Here is an 18,434-nt window from a genome sequence, read left to right as displayed (position 1 = left end):
GCATGAAAGAGCAGAAGTTAACAGGCTACAAGAAACTTCAGAGTTACACACTAGGCAGTACAGGATTTGAAAAATATGAAAGTTAAAACCCAAGGCATCAACTCCAGCTCTGGTTCTTTCTGCAATTGGAGCACCCCAAGTCTAAACCCCTTTATCATAGGCTGACTGCTGCAGGAGACTTGTTCCCAACATTTCTTGTCTCATCACTCAATTTTGTAGGATATATTCAAATTAAAAATGTACTTGAAAGGTGTACAAACAACTAGTTGTCTAATTATCCTAGTAGAGCAAGACTCCACATACCAGTTTAGGGGGTCCAAGAATCCCCTAAAACTGCCAATGTTCACAACATGATGCTTCAGCTGGGGCTGCTTGCTGCACTTGCAGGTATGAGAAAGGCTCTATCCCTGGCTACAGAAACAGCATTTCCTACAACATTTAGATTTAACTCTGCAACCATGAAGCTGACAGATAACTATAGTTATGGATAGAGATGTTTAGTACCTTCAATACTTCCAGAAGTTTAAGGACATAGGAAACCTCACATATCTGAGAAAAACATCAATTAGCTTAAAAAAACACTTTACCTCATAAATGTTGGGGTGCCACATTTTGGTCAGGAATCTGAAGGTAGGTGGTGAATATGGATAGTCAATAGGAAATTTAATGTGAGCCTGGAAAATAAAGCAAAATATTTTAATTATGAAACAGAACAAAGAGATCAACAAACAACCATTGCAGTGAAAAATGGAAAAAAAAATCCATTAATTCCATTAAATAGGATTTTTTTACATATCAGTGCCCATGTGGACCCACAGTATAACTACACAATTTCTTATGAGGAAAATACTAACTGAACAAGAAAAATCTAAACACCAGCCCTTACTTGGGTTGGTAACACTCAGAAAACAAGCCATAAGGCATTTACCAAGTCCTAATTCAAGCAGTACTATCCAACAACTGTTGTTCAGCAGGGCAAACTAGATTCGAAAAGCTAGAACTCAAGATATAATTGTGCTCTTGCTAGGTTCAAAACACTTGCAGGATAAAAGCACTTGCTAAGGTGAAAAGACCTATATTTGGCAGTGCAAAGGTTTTTAATTACTCTTTCTGTGTAGGAAAAAAAAATTATTAAATACTTGTTAAATTGAGATCTAAAGGGTTGGGTTTTTTGCCTTTCTTGTGTGAGTTAAACTAGTCCATCTACTTGCATTCCTAATACTACATTTCTTGCCACCACAAGCATTTTCCAAGTCTGAATACCATCTGTTTGTTTAATAAATCAGCATAACTTGATGAACCAAATATTAATGGGCAATGACAGCAAAAATTACCTCCCAGTGCCTCTGAGGTTAGTAGGCAGCTGTGGGGCAAGACTCTCAGAGCCAAGTCAGTTGTGGGAAGACTGCAGAGATCCCAGCACTGAATATTAACTTCCTTGTGCTGTCCTGCCATTCACACCATTCAGAAGAGCCAGCCAGTAGGAAAGCAAGCTGAATCTGGACTGATTAATGCCAAAAATGCTCCCCTCAAAGGAGGACTCGCAGACCACTTTCTGCACTGTGGAGCACAGATCCTTCCCTTGGCACTGCTTAACCCACCAAGAATGTCCCACCAGACTAATGTGCCATCTGCAGAGAAGCATCTCCTGGCACCTACACCACAGCTAGGCTCACAATCAACTGAGAATACAAAAAGAGACCCCAAAAGCAGGTCACATACAATGAGAGCAGAATCCTGGGTCACCCTCTTTCACTTAAACACCTAACCATGCAACTTGGATGCAGGGTGCTGACCTTGTTCAACAGGACATGCTATGAGAAGTTTTATTCCCAGAAACAGGACCAGGCAAACAGATTGGATTAAAGAGCCATTGAGAACCGGGCTACCATTTTACTTAGACTGGCATATACTTTTGCCTTGAAACCTGTGACAGATGGGTAAAGCTTTGTAAAGGGAAGGTCTGGTAAAATCATGGCTCCAGCCTGTTACTTAGCCTAAGTAGAAATGAACTGTGGGAGAATGACTCAGCTAGAATAGAGGAAGTGACGCATGCTGCGTGAATGCCTCGTGCCCGCACTGTGGTGTATGGTGGTTGGTTAAATTGGGTTTTGTTGTGCCTTAAAACTATGTAAACTGACAACCGACTAACGGCATAAAAAGGCCGGGTTTTTTGTCAATAAAGTTCCTCCTTTGCACCTGCCTGGGGACTCCTCACTGCTCCGTATCACTATAACTGGCGCCCGAACGCGGAAGACTACCCTACGACGAAGAGCGGACCTCACCCCGGACAAAAGCCCCCGGGCCCCAGGAGCGGCCCCGGCCCGTGACCTACACCGGTTCCCGCGGAGCCCCCGCAGTGGCCCCAGGCAGTGCCCACGCCCACACAAAGGACTCCGCCGGTGGCTCCAGGCAGCGCATCCCTACGGTGAATTCTGGCAGCGAGCTGCGGCGGCAAACTCAGGCGGCATGCTTAGACAACCTGAGCGAACTCTCAGCTTCACCTTATGACACTTCAGCGCGCGCATTCAACACTTTAATGTGAGCTGCGATTAATAATGGGTACTAAGCTGTTACAGTGCAGACACTGCAACACGATGCATCAAACCAGGAGTCCCGTGGAAAATAAATATATATGGACAGATTCTTGATAGATGTTTCAGAGATGTTTATTTCTCCAGCTGCATGGCCAGGGCTCTGCCGAGGAACTCTCACAGTCGCCAGACCGAGGGTCCCTGCCCGCGCCGGGAAACACAAAACAACCAATGGGGAACGAGGCTGACCAGGGGCTAGGAAACCCCGTCTCTGTCCCAGGGCCCCTCTCCCAGGGCTACATGGCAGGGGAAGGGACCCCGACACTAAGCTGTCCCTTGAGCAGAAACAGACCTTAGAGACGGTGCAGAAGCTTTTACAAAGGCAGAACAGAGACATTTCCAATGCTAAATTACTTTCTTTCCTAGATTGGATTTCTACGCATATCAAAGATCTCCCACCAGCCAGCATTTATCACCTAGATGCTTGGCAAACGGTTGGGCAAAAACTTTTCTACCTTAAGACGGCAGGAGATGTCTGTGCGTCCAGGCATCTCACGACTTGGGGAATTATAATAGCAGCTCTCACAGAATCTAACACAGGTTCGGCTGCCCCGCTCCCCTGAGAACCTGTCTCCCCCTCCACACAGCACAGCTGCGCTCTTTGGCAGCTGTCTCCCAGGGAGACGCATTCCTGCATAACAGCTCCTCCGCATTCCAGTCTCCCCCGGGTCCTAGAGCTCCCTCACTGCTCGCCCTCACCACCTCCGCCCCGCCCAACACTGCCTCTGTGCTGCCTACTCCTCCCATGGCCTCCGTGCTGCCTAGCCCTCCCGGCCCTGCCTCCGCACCGCCCACCTCTCCTACAGCCTCTGCACCGCCCACAGCTTCTCCCATGGTACCTCCTCTTTTGCCACCCACCCTCTCGGCACATGCCCCTCCCACGGCTGCTTCACCAGCCCCCTCCACAGCTGCTTCACTTCTGCAAGCCTCTCCGGCCTGACTGTGGCCTCCCGGCCTTGGATTCGGACATCCCTACAGCCGCGGTGAATGTCAAGGCTTCTCTGGCTAGTCCCCCGCCCTCGCAGGGCCTCTGGAATGCTGCAGCTACCCCACCCCCATGTGGGCCCCTGGGCCAAGCCGCCCCCCTGCCTAGGCTACCCCAGGAGCTGCCGGACAGCTCCCCTGACCCTCTGGAGACTGTTACTTTGAATAGCTATTCAGACACGGCATCTTGTAATGCCCAGGCGGTACAGCAACTGTACCCTACACAGGATTGGGACCAGGTCCCCCCATATCTAACTGCGTATCCAGTTGTTTATGAGCAGGCCAGGTCTCCATCCTATAAAGATGTAGAGTACTCTGAGCTGCAGGAGTTGCACAGGCTGGCACAAGACGTGGGTGTGACTTCTGAGCAACTGATTACATACCTACAGACATTAAGTTCTGCCTATATTCTCACTCCTGCTTGTCGGGGTCCCTCCCCTGCCATGTAGCCCTGGGAAGAGGGGCCCTGAGGGCACAGACACACGGGGTTTCCCTGCCCCTGGTCAGTCTCGTTCCCCATTGGTTGGTTTGTGTTCCCCGGTGCAGGCAAAGGAGCTCGGATCCCGTGACTGTAGCAGTTCCTCGGCAGAGCTCCAGCCATGCGGCTGGAGAAATAAACATCTCTGAAACATCTAGCAAGAATCCGTCTATATATATATTTCTTTTCCACGGGACTCCTGGTTTGATAAAGGCGTTACAGTATCCCCGCTGTAACATAATGGTGGAAATTGAGGGCAGAACGATCCCCGATCCCTAAGCGACTGATTTGTGTGAGTAAACCCTGGAAACTTTGGATTCCTCTTCTTGGTTTTGTTTTGCTATTCCATATCTGGACTATGGAAGAATCATGGGAAATGGGGCTCTCTGAGCCACAGAAAAAAATGTATCTAGAAGTAAAAGGAACCCTTGAACAACAAAACAAAAAAGTATTGGAACCGGGAGATCTTGAACACTTTTTTATCTGGCTTTTCAAAGGGTTCCCCTATATTTCTCAAGACTTACTTTTTGATATCAAACCTCCTGGATCTTGTCAGGAGTGTTTCTGGAACGAGATCTGCGATAAGCTAAGGGATGGACTAGCGATAGAAGCTCTCCGTGGATCCTTTATAATCAGCGAAGCTCTTGAGGAGCATTTGTATGGTCCCATTACCCTTAAAGCAGAAGATCATACTTCTCCCGTGGCTGAGACCGCGCGGCCGCCATCCCGGGAGCACATGACTGCAGCCGTGCCAGCAGAGGTGCCTGTGCTGGATGTGCCCAGCCCCCTCGGGAGCGCGCGCCTTATCGCGGACCCCATCCCTGTCTCGGGGTCCCCGGCCACCCGGCCGCGAGTGAGGGAGCGACGCCGCAGGCGCCATGGGTGCCGTGGGCCACGAGCAGCCAGGAACCGGGGCTCGGCGTGGAAGCCCGCTCTGTGCATACGGCTCAGAGAGCCCTGTGGAGGGAGAAGCGTCGATTTCCACAGCGACACGAGAAGCCACGCAGCGCAGCGCCGAGCCGAAACGGGGCCGCTCTCAAAGCAGCATGGAGTTTGCGGAGCGGAACCACTCACAGGGCACGGAGCCAGCGGAGATGGCAACGCGGGGCCGCGCAGAGCCCAGACATGCGCCGGAGCGGGGCCGCGCAGAGAGCGCAGAGCAGCCGCAACGCGGGGGCCTGACCGAGACGTCGGAGTCAGCGAGGTGGCAGCCACGCGGGACCGGCACCCACGACAAACACGCAAGCACGTGATAGGAGAAGTTGTAGCCACGAAAATCACAGGAACTGTGAAATGGTACAATGTAAAAAACAACTATGGATTTATAACACGAGATGATACAGGGGAAGATTTATTCATCCATAGAACTGCCATTAAAAGGAATAACCCTGAAAATTACCTGCAAAGTGTAGGAGATGGGGAAGTTGTATAATTTGATATAGTGCAAGGAAAGAAGGGTTTACAAGCAGCAAATGTTACTGGACCTGGAGGTATTCCCGTCAAAGGCAGCCGTTATGCACAAAATTATAAACAATATCCATTCCAGCAATTTCCCTACCCACAGCCTAATTTCCCCTTTTACCCTATACCCAATATGAACCCTTTCCTAAGTTTACCCTATCCCCAGTTTATTCCTAATCCGTTTTTCACCCCATGGCTTCCTTATACAATTCCATTTCCCTACAATTCCTCTCCGATGCCGATGGGGGGATGAAAAGGGGGAGGGAAGAGATTGAACCCTCTCCTGCCTCAGTTTCCCCACAGGCATGTCCAGAGAGTTCTGTCTCCCTTCTGTCAGCCCTAAGATGTTCCACAGAATCTGTTTGGACATTTAAAGACTCAGGAGGGTGGCTTGTTTTGTTTTGAAACTGTTCTTGTTATGTTTATCCAGTTGTCTTCATTCTCCTTTTATTAAAATAAAACGGGTGAAATGTTGGGGTCCCTCCCCCGCCATGTAGCCCTGGGAAGAGGGGCCCTGAGGGCACAGACACATGGGGTTTCCCTGCCCCTGGTCAGTCTCGTTCCCCATTGGTTGGTTTGTGTTCCCCGGCGCGGGCAAAGGAGCTCGGGTCCCGTGACTGTAGCAGTTCCTCAGCAGAGCTCCAGCCATGCGGCTGGAGAAATAAACATCTCTGAAACATCTAGCAAGAATCCGTCTATATATATATTTCTTTTCCATGGGACTCCTGGTTTGATATAGGCGTTACAGTATCCCCGCTGTAACACCTGCTGACTGGAAAAATATGATGAAGATGGTCCTGATGACGACCCAGTATCTTGTGTGGTACTCAGACTACCGTTCATCTTGCCTGTCTCAGGCAGGGCATCTACAGCGGAGGGATCCCCCTGTCCTTGTGGTTCAGTTAACCGGTGAATGTGTTTGAAAACGCCAGAGCCCAGACAGACTATCCACGTGATATTTATGACCTCATTGACCGTCTTTCCATTGCAGTGCTGCACCAGGTCCCAATGACAGACAAAGCTACTAACATTTCTTATACCAAAGTTGAGCAGGGGCCAAGCGAGCCTTACATGGTTTTCATGGACTGACTCAAGGTGGAGCTGTCCCGACAGGTAGATGATGAGGACACACGACAAAACATGTTATGGCAACTTGGGTATGAGAATGTGAATTCTGACTGTAAAAAAGCCCTCTTATTTTTTCGTAATTGACACACTTGTGATATAGTGGAGATGGTTAAAGCTTGCCGAAATGTAACTATTCCATCCCATAGCACTAACCCCCCCACTGCAGCTTACGCAGCTTGGTTACAGAAAGCACATGGCAATCATTGCCATTGTTGTGGGTCCCTTGATCACCTAAGGAACAACTGCCCCCTGCAGCAACCAAGAGGTCAATCTCCTTCCACTAATGCTCCTACCACTAAGTGTCCCCTGTGCAAAAAGGGGTTGCATTGGGCAAAAGATTGCTGCTCGTGCTGTGTTGTGGACCGTAAACCTGTGGTCTCAAGAGACCGCCCACGGGGGGCGAACTCGGGCGCCCTGCAGAAACAAACAAATGTGAAGCACGGCCTCTGGCAAGCCAGCTCGTCCCAGCAACCTCTGGAAGTGCCGGACTGGACCTGGCCACCAGCCAGCCAGTAACTCTGGAGACCACCTCAATTCATTTAGTCCCTACAGGGCTATGGGGACCTATTGGCAATAATATGCATGCTTTACTAATCGGACATTCTTCTACCACTAAGCTAGGACTCTTTGTGTTACCTGGTGTCATTGACTCTGACTATGAAGGTGAAATACAGATTATGCTCTGGACACCTGTGCCACTTTGCTTTATACCCATGGGCCAGCGACTCCCACAGCTTGTTCCATTCTGCAGCACAACCCTGGGTGGAAAAGGTAAGCTTGGTACTGCAGGCTTAGGAAGCACTGGCCAGCCTCAAATTTTTTGGGCAAGTGCTATCACAGCAGCTCAGCCAACCATGGTCTGCACGATTGATGGTAAGGAATTCAAAGGACTTGTTGATACCGGGGCTGATGTTTCCATTATCAGAGCCAGTGACTGGCTTAGTGATTGGCCCACGGTTGACCCTGCCTCAACTCTGGCTGGGGTAGGAGGGCTTCAACGCCCTTGCCAAAGTGCCCACCTTCGCCTTGTTCATGGCCCCGATGGGCAGATTGCCTGCATTGCACCATTCATTGCTCCAGTACCGTGTACATTGTGGGAATGTGATGTCCTGGGACAGTTTGGAACTACTGTGAGCATAAACACTGACTGTCATCAAACCCTTTTTCATAGGGGCCATTGAACAGCCGTTCCAAACAAAAGTACTGAAAATATGTAAGCTCATGTGGAGGACTGATGACCCTATCTGGGTCTCTCAATGGCCCCTATGTCAGGAATGGCTACAGAACCTACAGCAGCTTGTAAATGAACAGCTGTCTCTCTGACACATACAGCCATCCTCTAGCCCTTGGAACACTCCTGTATTTTGCATTCCCAAGAAAAGTGGTAAATGGTGACTGTTGCATGACTTGCATGCGGTAAATGCGGTCATTGAACCCATGGGTGCCTTGCAACCTGGACTTCCCTCTCCTGCGATGATACCTCTCGATTGGCCCCTCACTGTCATAGACTTGAATGACTGCTTTTACCATTCCCTTGCACCCTGATGATGCACCTCGTTTTGCCTTTTCAGTGCCCACCCTGAACCATGCAGAGCCAAAGAAAAGGTATCACTGGACAGTTTTGTCACAAGGCATTGCAACAGCCAAACTATATGCCAGAGGGTGGTGGACCTTACCCTGCAACCTGTCTGCCGCCAATTTCCTGAAGCGACCGTGTACCACTACATGGACAATATTTTCCTTGAAGCTAAAGATCATTCTGTTTTGCGTTCCATACAGGTGGCTGTCGTTCAGGCAGTTCGAGCAGCTGGCTTGGTCATTGCACCTGAGAAACTGCAGCAGCAGGCCCCGTGGCATTATCTAGGGTGGAAAATTACTCAGCAGACTATCTGCCCTCAGCCTGTAAAGCTTTTTGTTGAGGATAACCTGACCTTGAATGATTTGCAGAAATTGTTAGGTTCCTTGAACTGGTTATGTCCCATTCTAGGTTTATCCACAGAGCTTTTGCACCCCCTGTTTGCTTTACTCAGGGGTGATCCTAATCTCAATTCTCCCCAACAGTTGATTCCTGAGGCTAAAAAAGCCCTAGATCATTGTGCTCAGGCTCTGGAAAGTCATGAGGGCTGGGGATGGGACCCTGATGAACCTGTTTCTCTTGCTATAGTGGCTAGCAAGTTTCAATCCTTTGCTGTCTTCAGTGGTTTCCTGATGACAGTGATCCCTTGCATGTGCTATTTTTACCTTACACGGCAACAAAAACTGTATGGACTATCTGTGACATGTTTGCGCAGCTAATCATGAAAGGCCGCGAGTGGCTGCAGACGCTCAATGGTCATGATCCACGTGTAATCTATGTACCTGCGAACAAAGAAAACTTGTCATGGTTGTTGTAAGACAACACTAACTTTCAGATTGCACTTGCAGACTTTTCAGGACAATTGTCTATCCACTACCCTTCACATCACCTGTGGACGGAGGTGGGTAGCTGTTCCGGTTTGGCCAAATTTAGAAATATATCCTCTGAGAGAAGGCAGGTTACAACCACCCCTCCCCTCACCAGGCTCAGGAAAAATAAATTTTCCTCAAAGGAAAGTGAAGGAGATAAAACTATTTATTTAACAAACACATGGGAAAAGGAAAATAATGCTAAATAATAAAATCTTTCGCTGTGGAGGAAAAACCTGGGAAAAGTGTTAGAGTCCTCCATTTAGTCTCCTCGGAGCTGGGGCTTGGCCCAGGGCCAGGCCCTCTGTGCCCGGTGAAAAGTCCTCCCGATGTGCTCTGATGTTAAAGCAATCCAGTAGAAAAGGGAGAAAATCCAAAATTCCAGGGAAGGAAAAACAAAGTCCAACTCTCAGTCTCTCTCCGGAGGAAAAAAAAACTGAACAACTGGCCAAAAGCTGACTGGAAAGCAGCAAGCCGGGTGCTTCCTTGCTTCCCTGCCGCAGCTGGAAAAAAAAGTCCCTATCTCTATGTGACCTTGAACAAGCTGCAAACTGCTTTGAAAAAGTTTTGCTCAGTTTTTCCTTCCCCCTCTCAGGCTCAGTTTAAAGGCATAGAAAGGCACAAGAATTAATTTCTGGGCATAGGGCAGCGATATGGGATACACATCACAAAATCACCCCAAGACAGTAGCCTCCCCTTATATGCAAAATGCCGCTGCAGCATGACTCCCGTCGATGGAATGACAGTTTTTACGGATGCAGAACCAGCAAAGCTGCAGTAGTATGGCGTGAGGGTGACTCTGCCCGATGGCATAAAAGGGTCCTGACAGTGCACAATGTTTCAGTGCAAATCCTAGAGTTAGCCGCTATCCGCTATGCTTTTCAGTTGTTTTCACAGGAACTGCTCAACATTGTAACTGATTCTGCATATGCTGCTAATGTAGTTGTTTGTTTGGAATCTTCATACTTGTGATATGTTTGTCATGGGTTAGCAAGCATAGCTCCGGAAGTGACCAAACCACTACGATGTTGATAACCCAGTTTTATTTGCAGAGCTGCGTACACTGTGGCTTTTGCTTAACAACCGGCAGCATGACTTTTATGTGCTTCATGTCCATTCTCATACAGGTTTACCTGGACCTATCATGGAAGGTAATACTTGTGCTAATCTTACTGTCGTGCCAAATGTTGTGCCTAATAAGTTTGCTTAGGCTAAGCTGTCTCATGACTTCTTTCATCAGAATGCACGCTCTTTACGAAAGCAATTCCAATTAACTGCCTCGCAAGCTCGAGACGTTCTGCTTTCCTGCTCTTCTTGCCATGGAATTGCTCCTGCTCCTTTAGTAGAAGGTGTCAGTCCTCGAGGCCTAACTGCTAATTCTGTCTGGCAAACTGATGTTACTCATGTTCCAGAATTTCGTTGTTTAAAGTATGTTCATGTAACTGTTGACACTTTCTCATGTCTTTTGATGGCAACTGCCCACACAGGAGAAAAGGCTCGTGCTGTTACTTGACACTGGCTCACATGCTTTGCTACTCTGGGCCTCCCAGACACTATAAAGACTAACAATGGCCCTGCTCATGCTTCTGAGCGGACTCACCAGTTCTTACAGCAATGGGGTATCTCCCACAGCACGGGTATCCCTCAGTCTCCTACTGGTCAGGTGATTGTTGAATGTGCCCACAGAACACTGAAAACTATGCTTCAAAAACAAAAGAAGGGGGAGTTGGAGTGCCCACGTAATAGGTTAGCAAAAGCCCTGTATGTTCTCAATTACCTGAATCGAGATGAAGCTGGTCAAACAGCATGCAAAAGGCAATATTCTTTTGATACAAAAGCTCGTCCCAGGCCTCCGGTGATGGTGAAGAACCCAGTAACAGGGCAGTGGGAAGGACCTTTAAACTTGTTAACATGGGGAAGGGGTTATGCTTGTGTCTCCACAGCTCACCACCTGGAATGGGTTCCTTTGCGGTGTGTGCAACCATTTGTTGCATCATCCTGATCGGTGAAGGCACTGCGAGTGTTGTACCCTCTACACTGGACGGCGCAAATGTATGGATCCCCCCTGAAAATGCTATGCACACTAAAACTATAATGTCCTGGGTTACAGTGTATTCTATTATCATCCTCATGAGCTGTTGAAACCAGATGGGGCAGTGTTTCCTTGCCTCCTCCCTCCAGACTATCTTCTGTTAATGCCTTGCCTCATGATTCATCATCCCATTGTTAGATGCTCCACCCAGAGGGAGGAACCAAGCATTCCATCCTGGATATAATCTGAGATTCCGAACACCACAGACAACCCTTCCCACTGGATTCCCAGAGGACAAGAGCTACATAGCCACCACTGGACCTTCCGAGGAAGAGCAGACCCTTCTACAGGATCATTGCTTCAACACAACCACATCCACCACTTCAGGAGGACTGCAGCCACCATCTTATCAGACTGCTACTGCCACCTTGACTAACAGGGTGTCAAGTTGTATCCTGACTCTGTCAGTTTAACCCAGTGTTTTCTGCCTTTATTTTTTTGATTTCCCTATTAAATTGTTATTCTGACTTGGTGCCTCCCACTGGTTTGTTTTCAAACTAGTACATATGTGCATCTCTATGACAACTGCTAATGATCCTTTTCGCACGTGCTTGGTAGGGGTACCCATTGACAAGAAACGCTTTGGTAAGCTGTATAATGAAAGCATGCAGCAAAACTGCACGGCCCCAGGTATATTGCAGCCTATGTGGTGGTGCCAGGACCCCTGGCAGAAAACCGCAGGACAGGCTGAGACATGGTATAAAGATCTGAGAAGGATGCATGACTTTCCAGCTTTGCCCTTGGAGCCACAAGAACTAGACACGCTAGGGACTTTGCGCGCTTTGCTGTGCTTTTACATTGATGGTATGTTTGGTGTTCATATGAACAGTGTTAACTTTGATGTCTCTCCTAAAGGTATTTTCAGCAATGCTTCCTTGTGGTGTAATCAGACCTTGGAAAGTCAACTGACATCCGGCATCAGCGCTATTGCTCTCCCCTCGGACTTGTTCTTAATATGAGGGGAGTGTGTCTGGAAAGGTATACCAGGCAAAGGTGTTGGCAGACCTTGCACCATTGGCCAACTAACCTTGTTTCATCCAAATCGGACTGCTCTAATTGTTGCAGCACAGCATCACGTTAGGCGCAGCACGCAGGTTCTTAATGAGAAGTGCGATCCGACGGTAACTTTCTGGAACACTGCAGAGCGCATCTCTGCCAGTTTAGTACCAGCAATTGGTACTGCTCACGCCTTGGCTTCTTTAAACAAGCTTGGCTGCTGGCTTGCAAAGGAAGCTAATGCCACAAGTGCCGCTCTTTCAGCTATGCTAATGGATGTTAAATTGGTGCAACATGCAACACTGCAAAACAGGGTGGCCATTGACTTCTTGCTGTTGGCTCAAGGCCATGGATGCGAAGATTTTGATGGCATGTGCTGCATGAACTTAAGTGATCATTCAGAGTCTATTCATAAGAGTATCAGTAATCTGAAGCAGCTCTTTAAACAGTTACAGCAACATAATGAGGGTGACTGCTGGGGGGTGTCTTCATGGCTTGAGAACCTTGGCTTCGGCTTCAGGGCATGGTTTAAACACTTAGCAATGTATGGCATAGTTATCCTTGGTGTGTTCTTAATGATTATGATATGTATCCCATGCATTTTATCTTGTGTGCAACAAATGATCAATAATAGTCTTAATAAGACAATGGCCATACCGGCACAGACAGTTTTAGCTGTGTAACACTTAAAAAACAAAGAAGGGGGAAGTGTGACTGATAGGTATAGCTTTGTAAAGGGAAAGCCTGGTAAAATCATGGCTCCAGCCTGTTACTTAGCCTAAGTAGAAATGAACTGTGGGAGAATGACTCAGCTAGAATAGAGGAAGTGACACATGCTGCGTGAATGCCTCGTGCCCGCACTGTGGTGTATGGTGGTTGGTTAAATTGGGTTTTGTTGTGCCTTAAAACTATGTAAACTGACAACCGACTAACGGCATAAAAAGGCCGGGTTTTTTGTCAATAAAGTTCCTCCTTTGCACCTGCCTGGGGACACCTCTCTGTTCCATATCGCTACAGCAACCCAAATTTTATGAGGCCAAAGTGACAGATATGCAGGAAAAGGTTTTTCTGTTAAGCTTTATGAAACAAATTCATGAGCTCATGTGGCTTTACAGTCTGTACATGCCTGCTCATGATACTGACCGTATGTGGGTATGTTACAGCAGCACTGAGTCCTTGCCCCACAGTCATTTGCCACAGCACCCTCACAATCAAAAGATTTATGATCTGAATAAACAATCCTAGCCCACAGTTTAAGGTCAGTTACACAGATGGCATGGCTCCGAGAACAGCAAACAAATGCCTCTTGTCACCATACCACCACAGAAGAGAGCAGCTATGGCTATGGCAGCAAGGACATGCCTAGCTCTACATGCCACTCTACAATGGGAGCAGAGCAGAGATTTACCCAGGGCAGAACACATTCACTTCAGCTCAAGTGTTTGCATCAGGTAAGCTGCAGACTCCTGTGGACCACTGGGGTTTTCCCAGAAAAGCCCATTCCTGTGCTTACATGCAGTTTCATGAGATCCAACACATAATAAAACAACCCAAGGACTGAGATTAAAAATGCAAGAGACAACAAAACTCAGGATTTAGCTAACTGTAAGTTTTCTTGGGAGAACCCATGTATTCTACACAGGTATAGATTCTAGGCAAACAAAAAAAAAAAGATGCTGCAGCAGCCATGATTACAGGTCAGTTTTTTCACTAAAAAGCCCAATCCTATGTTGAGACAAAAAGATCAAATTAGGCAATAAACTTTTTTTTTTTTTTTAAATAAAGCAGTAGCTCACAGAACCATTTACATCACTGATGTAAGGCAAATCAGCTATCTGAGCTTAATTCAGCCAGGCTACTAGGTACTAGAGAGTGGCAGAGTTTTAGGGCAGCTTGTTGTTAGGTCAGTTACAGCGAGACAAAGTAATTTAGAAGGAGTAAAGATGCAACTCAGTCCCCCACATACAAGTACCCAACCATTACTGCACTCACTTTATGCTTGACTCCTCTAGCTAAGCTTAAACTGAAATCTTATTTTGGTGTCCTGATTTTAGCTGCCTGCTCACCATAACTCTTTGATACCACTGAACACACTCAGTAGGCAAGGAAGTAGAGATGACAGTCATCAACCCATTCCCGCCTTCCTCAGTTTATAACTAGTCATGCTTATAGTCCCTAGAAAAATAATAAACTCCCCTGATGTTATACTCAACATGATACCTGTCCTAGGTTACAATGTAAGATGTGCCCACAAGCATGTATTCTATCACCATCTTCATGAGATGTTAAAACCAGGTGGGGCAGTGTTCCCTGCCTCCTCCCTCAAGACTATGTCCTGTTAATGGCCCATCAGTACCTTATCTCATGACTCATCATTCCACTGTGAGATGCTCCACCCAGAGGGAGAAACCAAGCATCCCATCCTGGATATAAACTGGGATTTTTGAAGACCACAAGCAGCCTTTTTCCCACTGGATTTTCCAGAGGACAAGAGCTACATACCTACCACTGGACCTTCTGAGGAAGACCAGATCTTTCTACCCAGGATCACTGCTTCAACAGAACCACATCCACTCACTTCAGGAGGACTGCAGCCACCACCTTATCAGACTGCTACTGCTACCCTGACTAACAGGGTCAGGTTGTATCTGACTGTCAGTTTAAATCAGTTTTGTTCTTTTTTTTTCTCTGCCTTGTTTAATATATATAGATATTAGTAAAGAACTGTTATTCCTATTTCCCATATCTTTGCCTGAAAGCCCCCTGATTTCAAAATTATAATAACTCGGAGGGAAGGGGGGTTGCATCTTCCATTCCAAGGGAGGCTCCTGCCTTCCTTAGCAGACACCTGTCTTTCAAACCAAGACAGATCTCAAAAGGGTTAATTCAGTCTTTACTGTGCCTGTGAAACTTTTAGCAGAGAAACAAGGCCTGTGAAAGCTGCTTCTGTGGGAGACAGAGGAGTAGAAACTCCTGCAATTAAAGGAGGCTTTGATTTACAACCCTGGAAGAGACTAGGTCTGGCTTAATTGACAGAGATTTATAGACTTTAAGCAAAAGGATTACAAACTTGTATTCCTATAGTTATAAGTAAAATTGTACACTGGGTGTTTTGGTGGAGGGTTTTAAATTATAATAGTGTGATTTTATATAGTTTAAGTTAAGAATTTAGATGGTATGAGAGAGACATCTGTGTGTACGTGACATGAGAAGTTATTGGTCAAGACATAGCTGCATTGCAGTGAGAAGTGCCACAGGTGATAGGTCATAAATCTAAAACAAAGTGTCGTTTTAAGTGTCTATTGGATTAGAAAGTTATAAATTACAATGTAACCCTAAATCTTGTGACTAGTCACCATTATTCTGAGGTGTTGTAAAATCTCACGCCTTGGCTGATGCGTTTGTTATTTTAAACAATAAATTCGTGTAATTGCATAGTCCCATCCCTTAAAGTTATTTTCCTCTGACACGTGAAAGCACGGAAACGGACATTCCAGCAAGGACAGTTGGGAGATAAGAAGAAGACATCTGGCCTAAGAATGCAGTGATAGACAAAATAAAGTACTGAATTTCTGTGAACATGGGGTGGGATTTATGTTAATAGGTAAATTGTACTGTGCATGTAGCGACTGTATATAAGTAACCCTCTTGTAGAATCACATGTCCATGTTAGAATCTCCTGCGTGCACCTCAGGCCTGAATAAATGATGCCCTCTTTAACACAATTTTAGTGTTGGAGAGTCTGATTCCTATATTTCGGATATTTGGTAACAAATAGATCATCCTGGTGAAACACAGGACTCCTTTAACATAAGCACCTTAGAATAAAGTATAGATTAATAAAAGTTGGGTGTTGGCTGCTATGCTTAACCAAAACTGCTTTTGCAAGACAAGAAGCCTAGCCCTGAAAAGGGGCTATGATTTTAAGTGAATACTAGATGCTATGCCTAATGCTAACTGCTCTTGAAAAAAACAAACCCAAGTGGACTAAGATGATAAGGGAAAGGAATGCGAGCTAATGGGTTTGGCTAACCACTTTTCTGCAGAACAAGGTCTTAGCCCCTATGGGTTAAGCAATAAGAAGGAAGACACATGCTAACTGCCATTTTAATGACAACTAGAAGAACTGTCAGAAAGGGTAGAATAATGTAATAAGAGATTAGGAACATAATCAATATACAATTATAGATGAAGTATAACTAATATAGCAACAAAGTGTGTAATAGTAAAATTGTGTATTATTAAAATAGGTGTGTGATGAATGTATTAGATAAGAATAGCATGCCATGTTTGTAACCCTAAGATAAGGAAACCACAAGTTATTTAAGACCCCAACCTCTTAAGATTGTAATTTTTAGATAGATGAACAAAAAGGGAGGATGCCAAACTTGTAAATGTATAAATAACCTCTGTAAGATGAACATGGCAGACACGCATATGGAGGTTTTAACCCCTGCGTGTTCCCCCGGCCGGGCCAATAAAGGTGTGCTTTACTTTACAGTACCTTACTGTGGAGTAGATTCCTTTGAATCACTGGAAGAAGATTCAGCCCTTTATAGGCATTTACAGGTACTTCACAAGAACTTCAACTTTTAAGTTACATTATGACACATATTTTAAGAATATTGCTATCAGCACAGTCACTTTGTTTCCTCTTTTACTGCCTTACTTCCTGGCATCGTCAGTAGTGCCTGCACTTCAGGTTTCTTATTTTTCTTCTATTTGGATAGGGCAAAGCCATAGTGAAATCTATATATGTCAGAAAAATAAAAGTCTTACTAGATACCATGCTATTTGAATGAAAATACAAACTTAAATGTTTCTATCAACCACTGAATTAAATCCCAATTCAGTCACTATGAATAACTACTACAGTGACTTGACACATATTAATATCATCTCCCTCTCAGCAGGGAGCACTAACACAGGCTGGACTACCTCCTAGCTTCAGCTGTCAAGAAATTCAGTAGTTATTCCAGCCTAGCTGTATATGACACTTCTGTAGTCCAACACTGATTTCTTCTACTCTTCTCAAGCTAACAAAACCTAGATCCCCAATTTTTAGGCAGCAAGGGTAGGAATGGTAAATCCATCCTATCTGCCCACTGCAGAGAGGCCATTGGGGGAAGAGCACACATTTCCTGGAAAGCCACCAGCATCACAACTGACCTGATTTGAGGAAATCAGGAGCACCAGCAGTTTTTACAGCTGCCAACAAAAACTGCAGCTGCTCAGAATTTCTGGAAGCACCAGTTAAATGCAATTTTCATTCTAAAACATCACAAACTTAATGCAAGCCCTATGAAAATGCAGCATCAGTGAAACTGAATATCCTTTGAAAATTATATTTAAGTTCAAGTACGAAGGAAGTATTTGAGTTTTTAAAGTATTTTGTGCTTTTTTGTAATGATCTGCTACAGCTGGCCCACAGACAAGCTCCTACTGACTCTCCTCAGGTACCACCAAGGTCTCCTGCAGATCACCCACTCTGCTCTGGTAAGAGTTACAGCACTTGCAGTCAGCACAAGGCTTCCTCATCTTTCTTTGTAACAGGCATAACCAGGCTCCTCACTGTGCACATCGTCACTTCCCGTAGCTGCATGCCTAATGATGGCTCCTGACAGCATGCTGCTAACTACACCACACATTTAACACACAAGAAAACCAACAAGAACAGGAACTACAGGCCACTACTGGGTTATGTGTTAATATCTAATCCCAAAAATTTCCCTTTGATGCTTCTAGTGCATCAAGCATACAATTCATCTAATGGATACTCCTCTTCCACATTAAGCCTGGATTAGTGCATGCATTATTAAATACTGTGCCAGAAAATACATTCAGTAAGTACTAGCAGCCTGTTTCTCATATCAGTGAGGTAGGTTTAAAGCGCCTTGATATCGTGCAGTTTCAGAACCTGCAAAGCATCATTATAGCTAGCCACACTGTGTTGTTGACTATTTGACAAAGTAAAAAATAATGTAGAACCAACATTATTATTTCAGCTTCACCTATTATGACTTAGGTCCAAAGTAATTTTTTGTGCCAGAGCTGGGCACTTACCTGGTGATTTAGTCCCAGTTCTGGGTTAATTTCCCAGCAGCACCATAACAATATTTATTGACATTCATTGTGCTTTTAGAGAATTAGGACTGCATCTCTGAACTATCTTAGAAGATGAGTGACCAGATAAATTAAATCTTGTGAGCCCTGAAAACTCCCTTGATGCTGCAGTGGACATATGAACACTAACAGC

General features: G+C 45.8%; 1 protein-coding gene across 1 annotated transcript in view; it reads right to left on the bottom strand.

The window, feature by feature from the left end:
- LOC138102863 (ubiquitin-conjugating enzyme E2 R2) overlaps positions 1-18,434 on the bottom strand; it is a 176,201-nt gene that overhangs the window by 70,771 nt on the left and 86,996 nt on the right. Inside the window, exon 2 of the mRNA XM_069000614.1 lies at positions 588-674. Coding sequence (XP_068856715.1) covers positions 588-674 — 87 coding nt within the window. The remainder of the gene's footprint in view (positions 1-587; positions 675-18,434) is intronic.

The sequence above is a fragment of the Aphelocoma coerulescens genome (assembly GCF_041296385.1).
Source record: "Aphelocoma coerulescens isolate FSJ_1873_10779 chromosome W unlocalized genomic scaffold, UR_Acoe_1.0 ChrW_unloc_scaf_3, whole genome shotgun sequence".
NCBI lineage: Eukaryota > Metazoa > Chordata > Aves > Passeriformes > Corvidae > Aphelocoma > Aphelocoma coerulescens.
The sequence above is the reverse complement of the archived record's forward strand: the minus strand, read 5'-3'. Positions and strand labels throughout refer to the sequence as shown.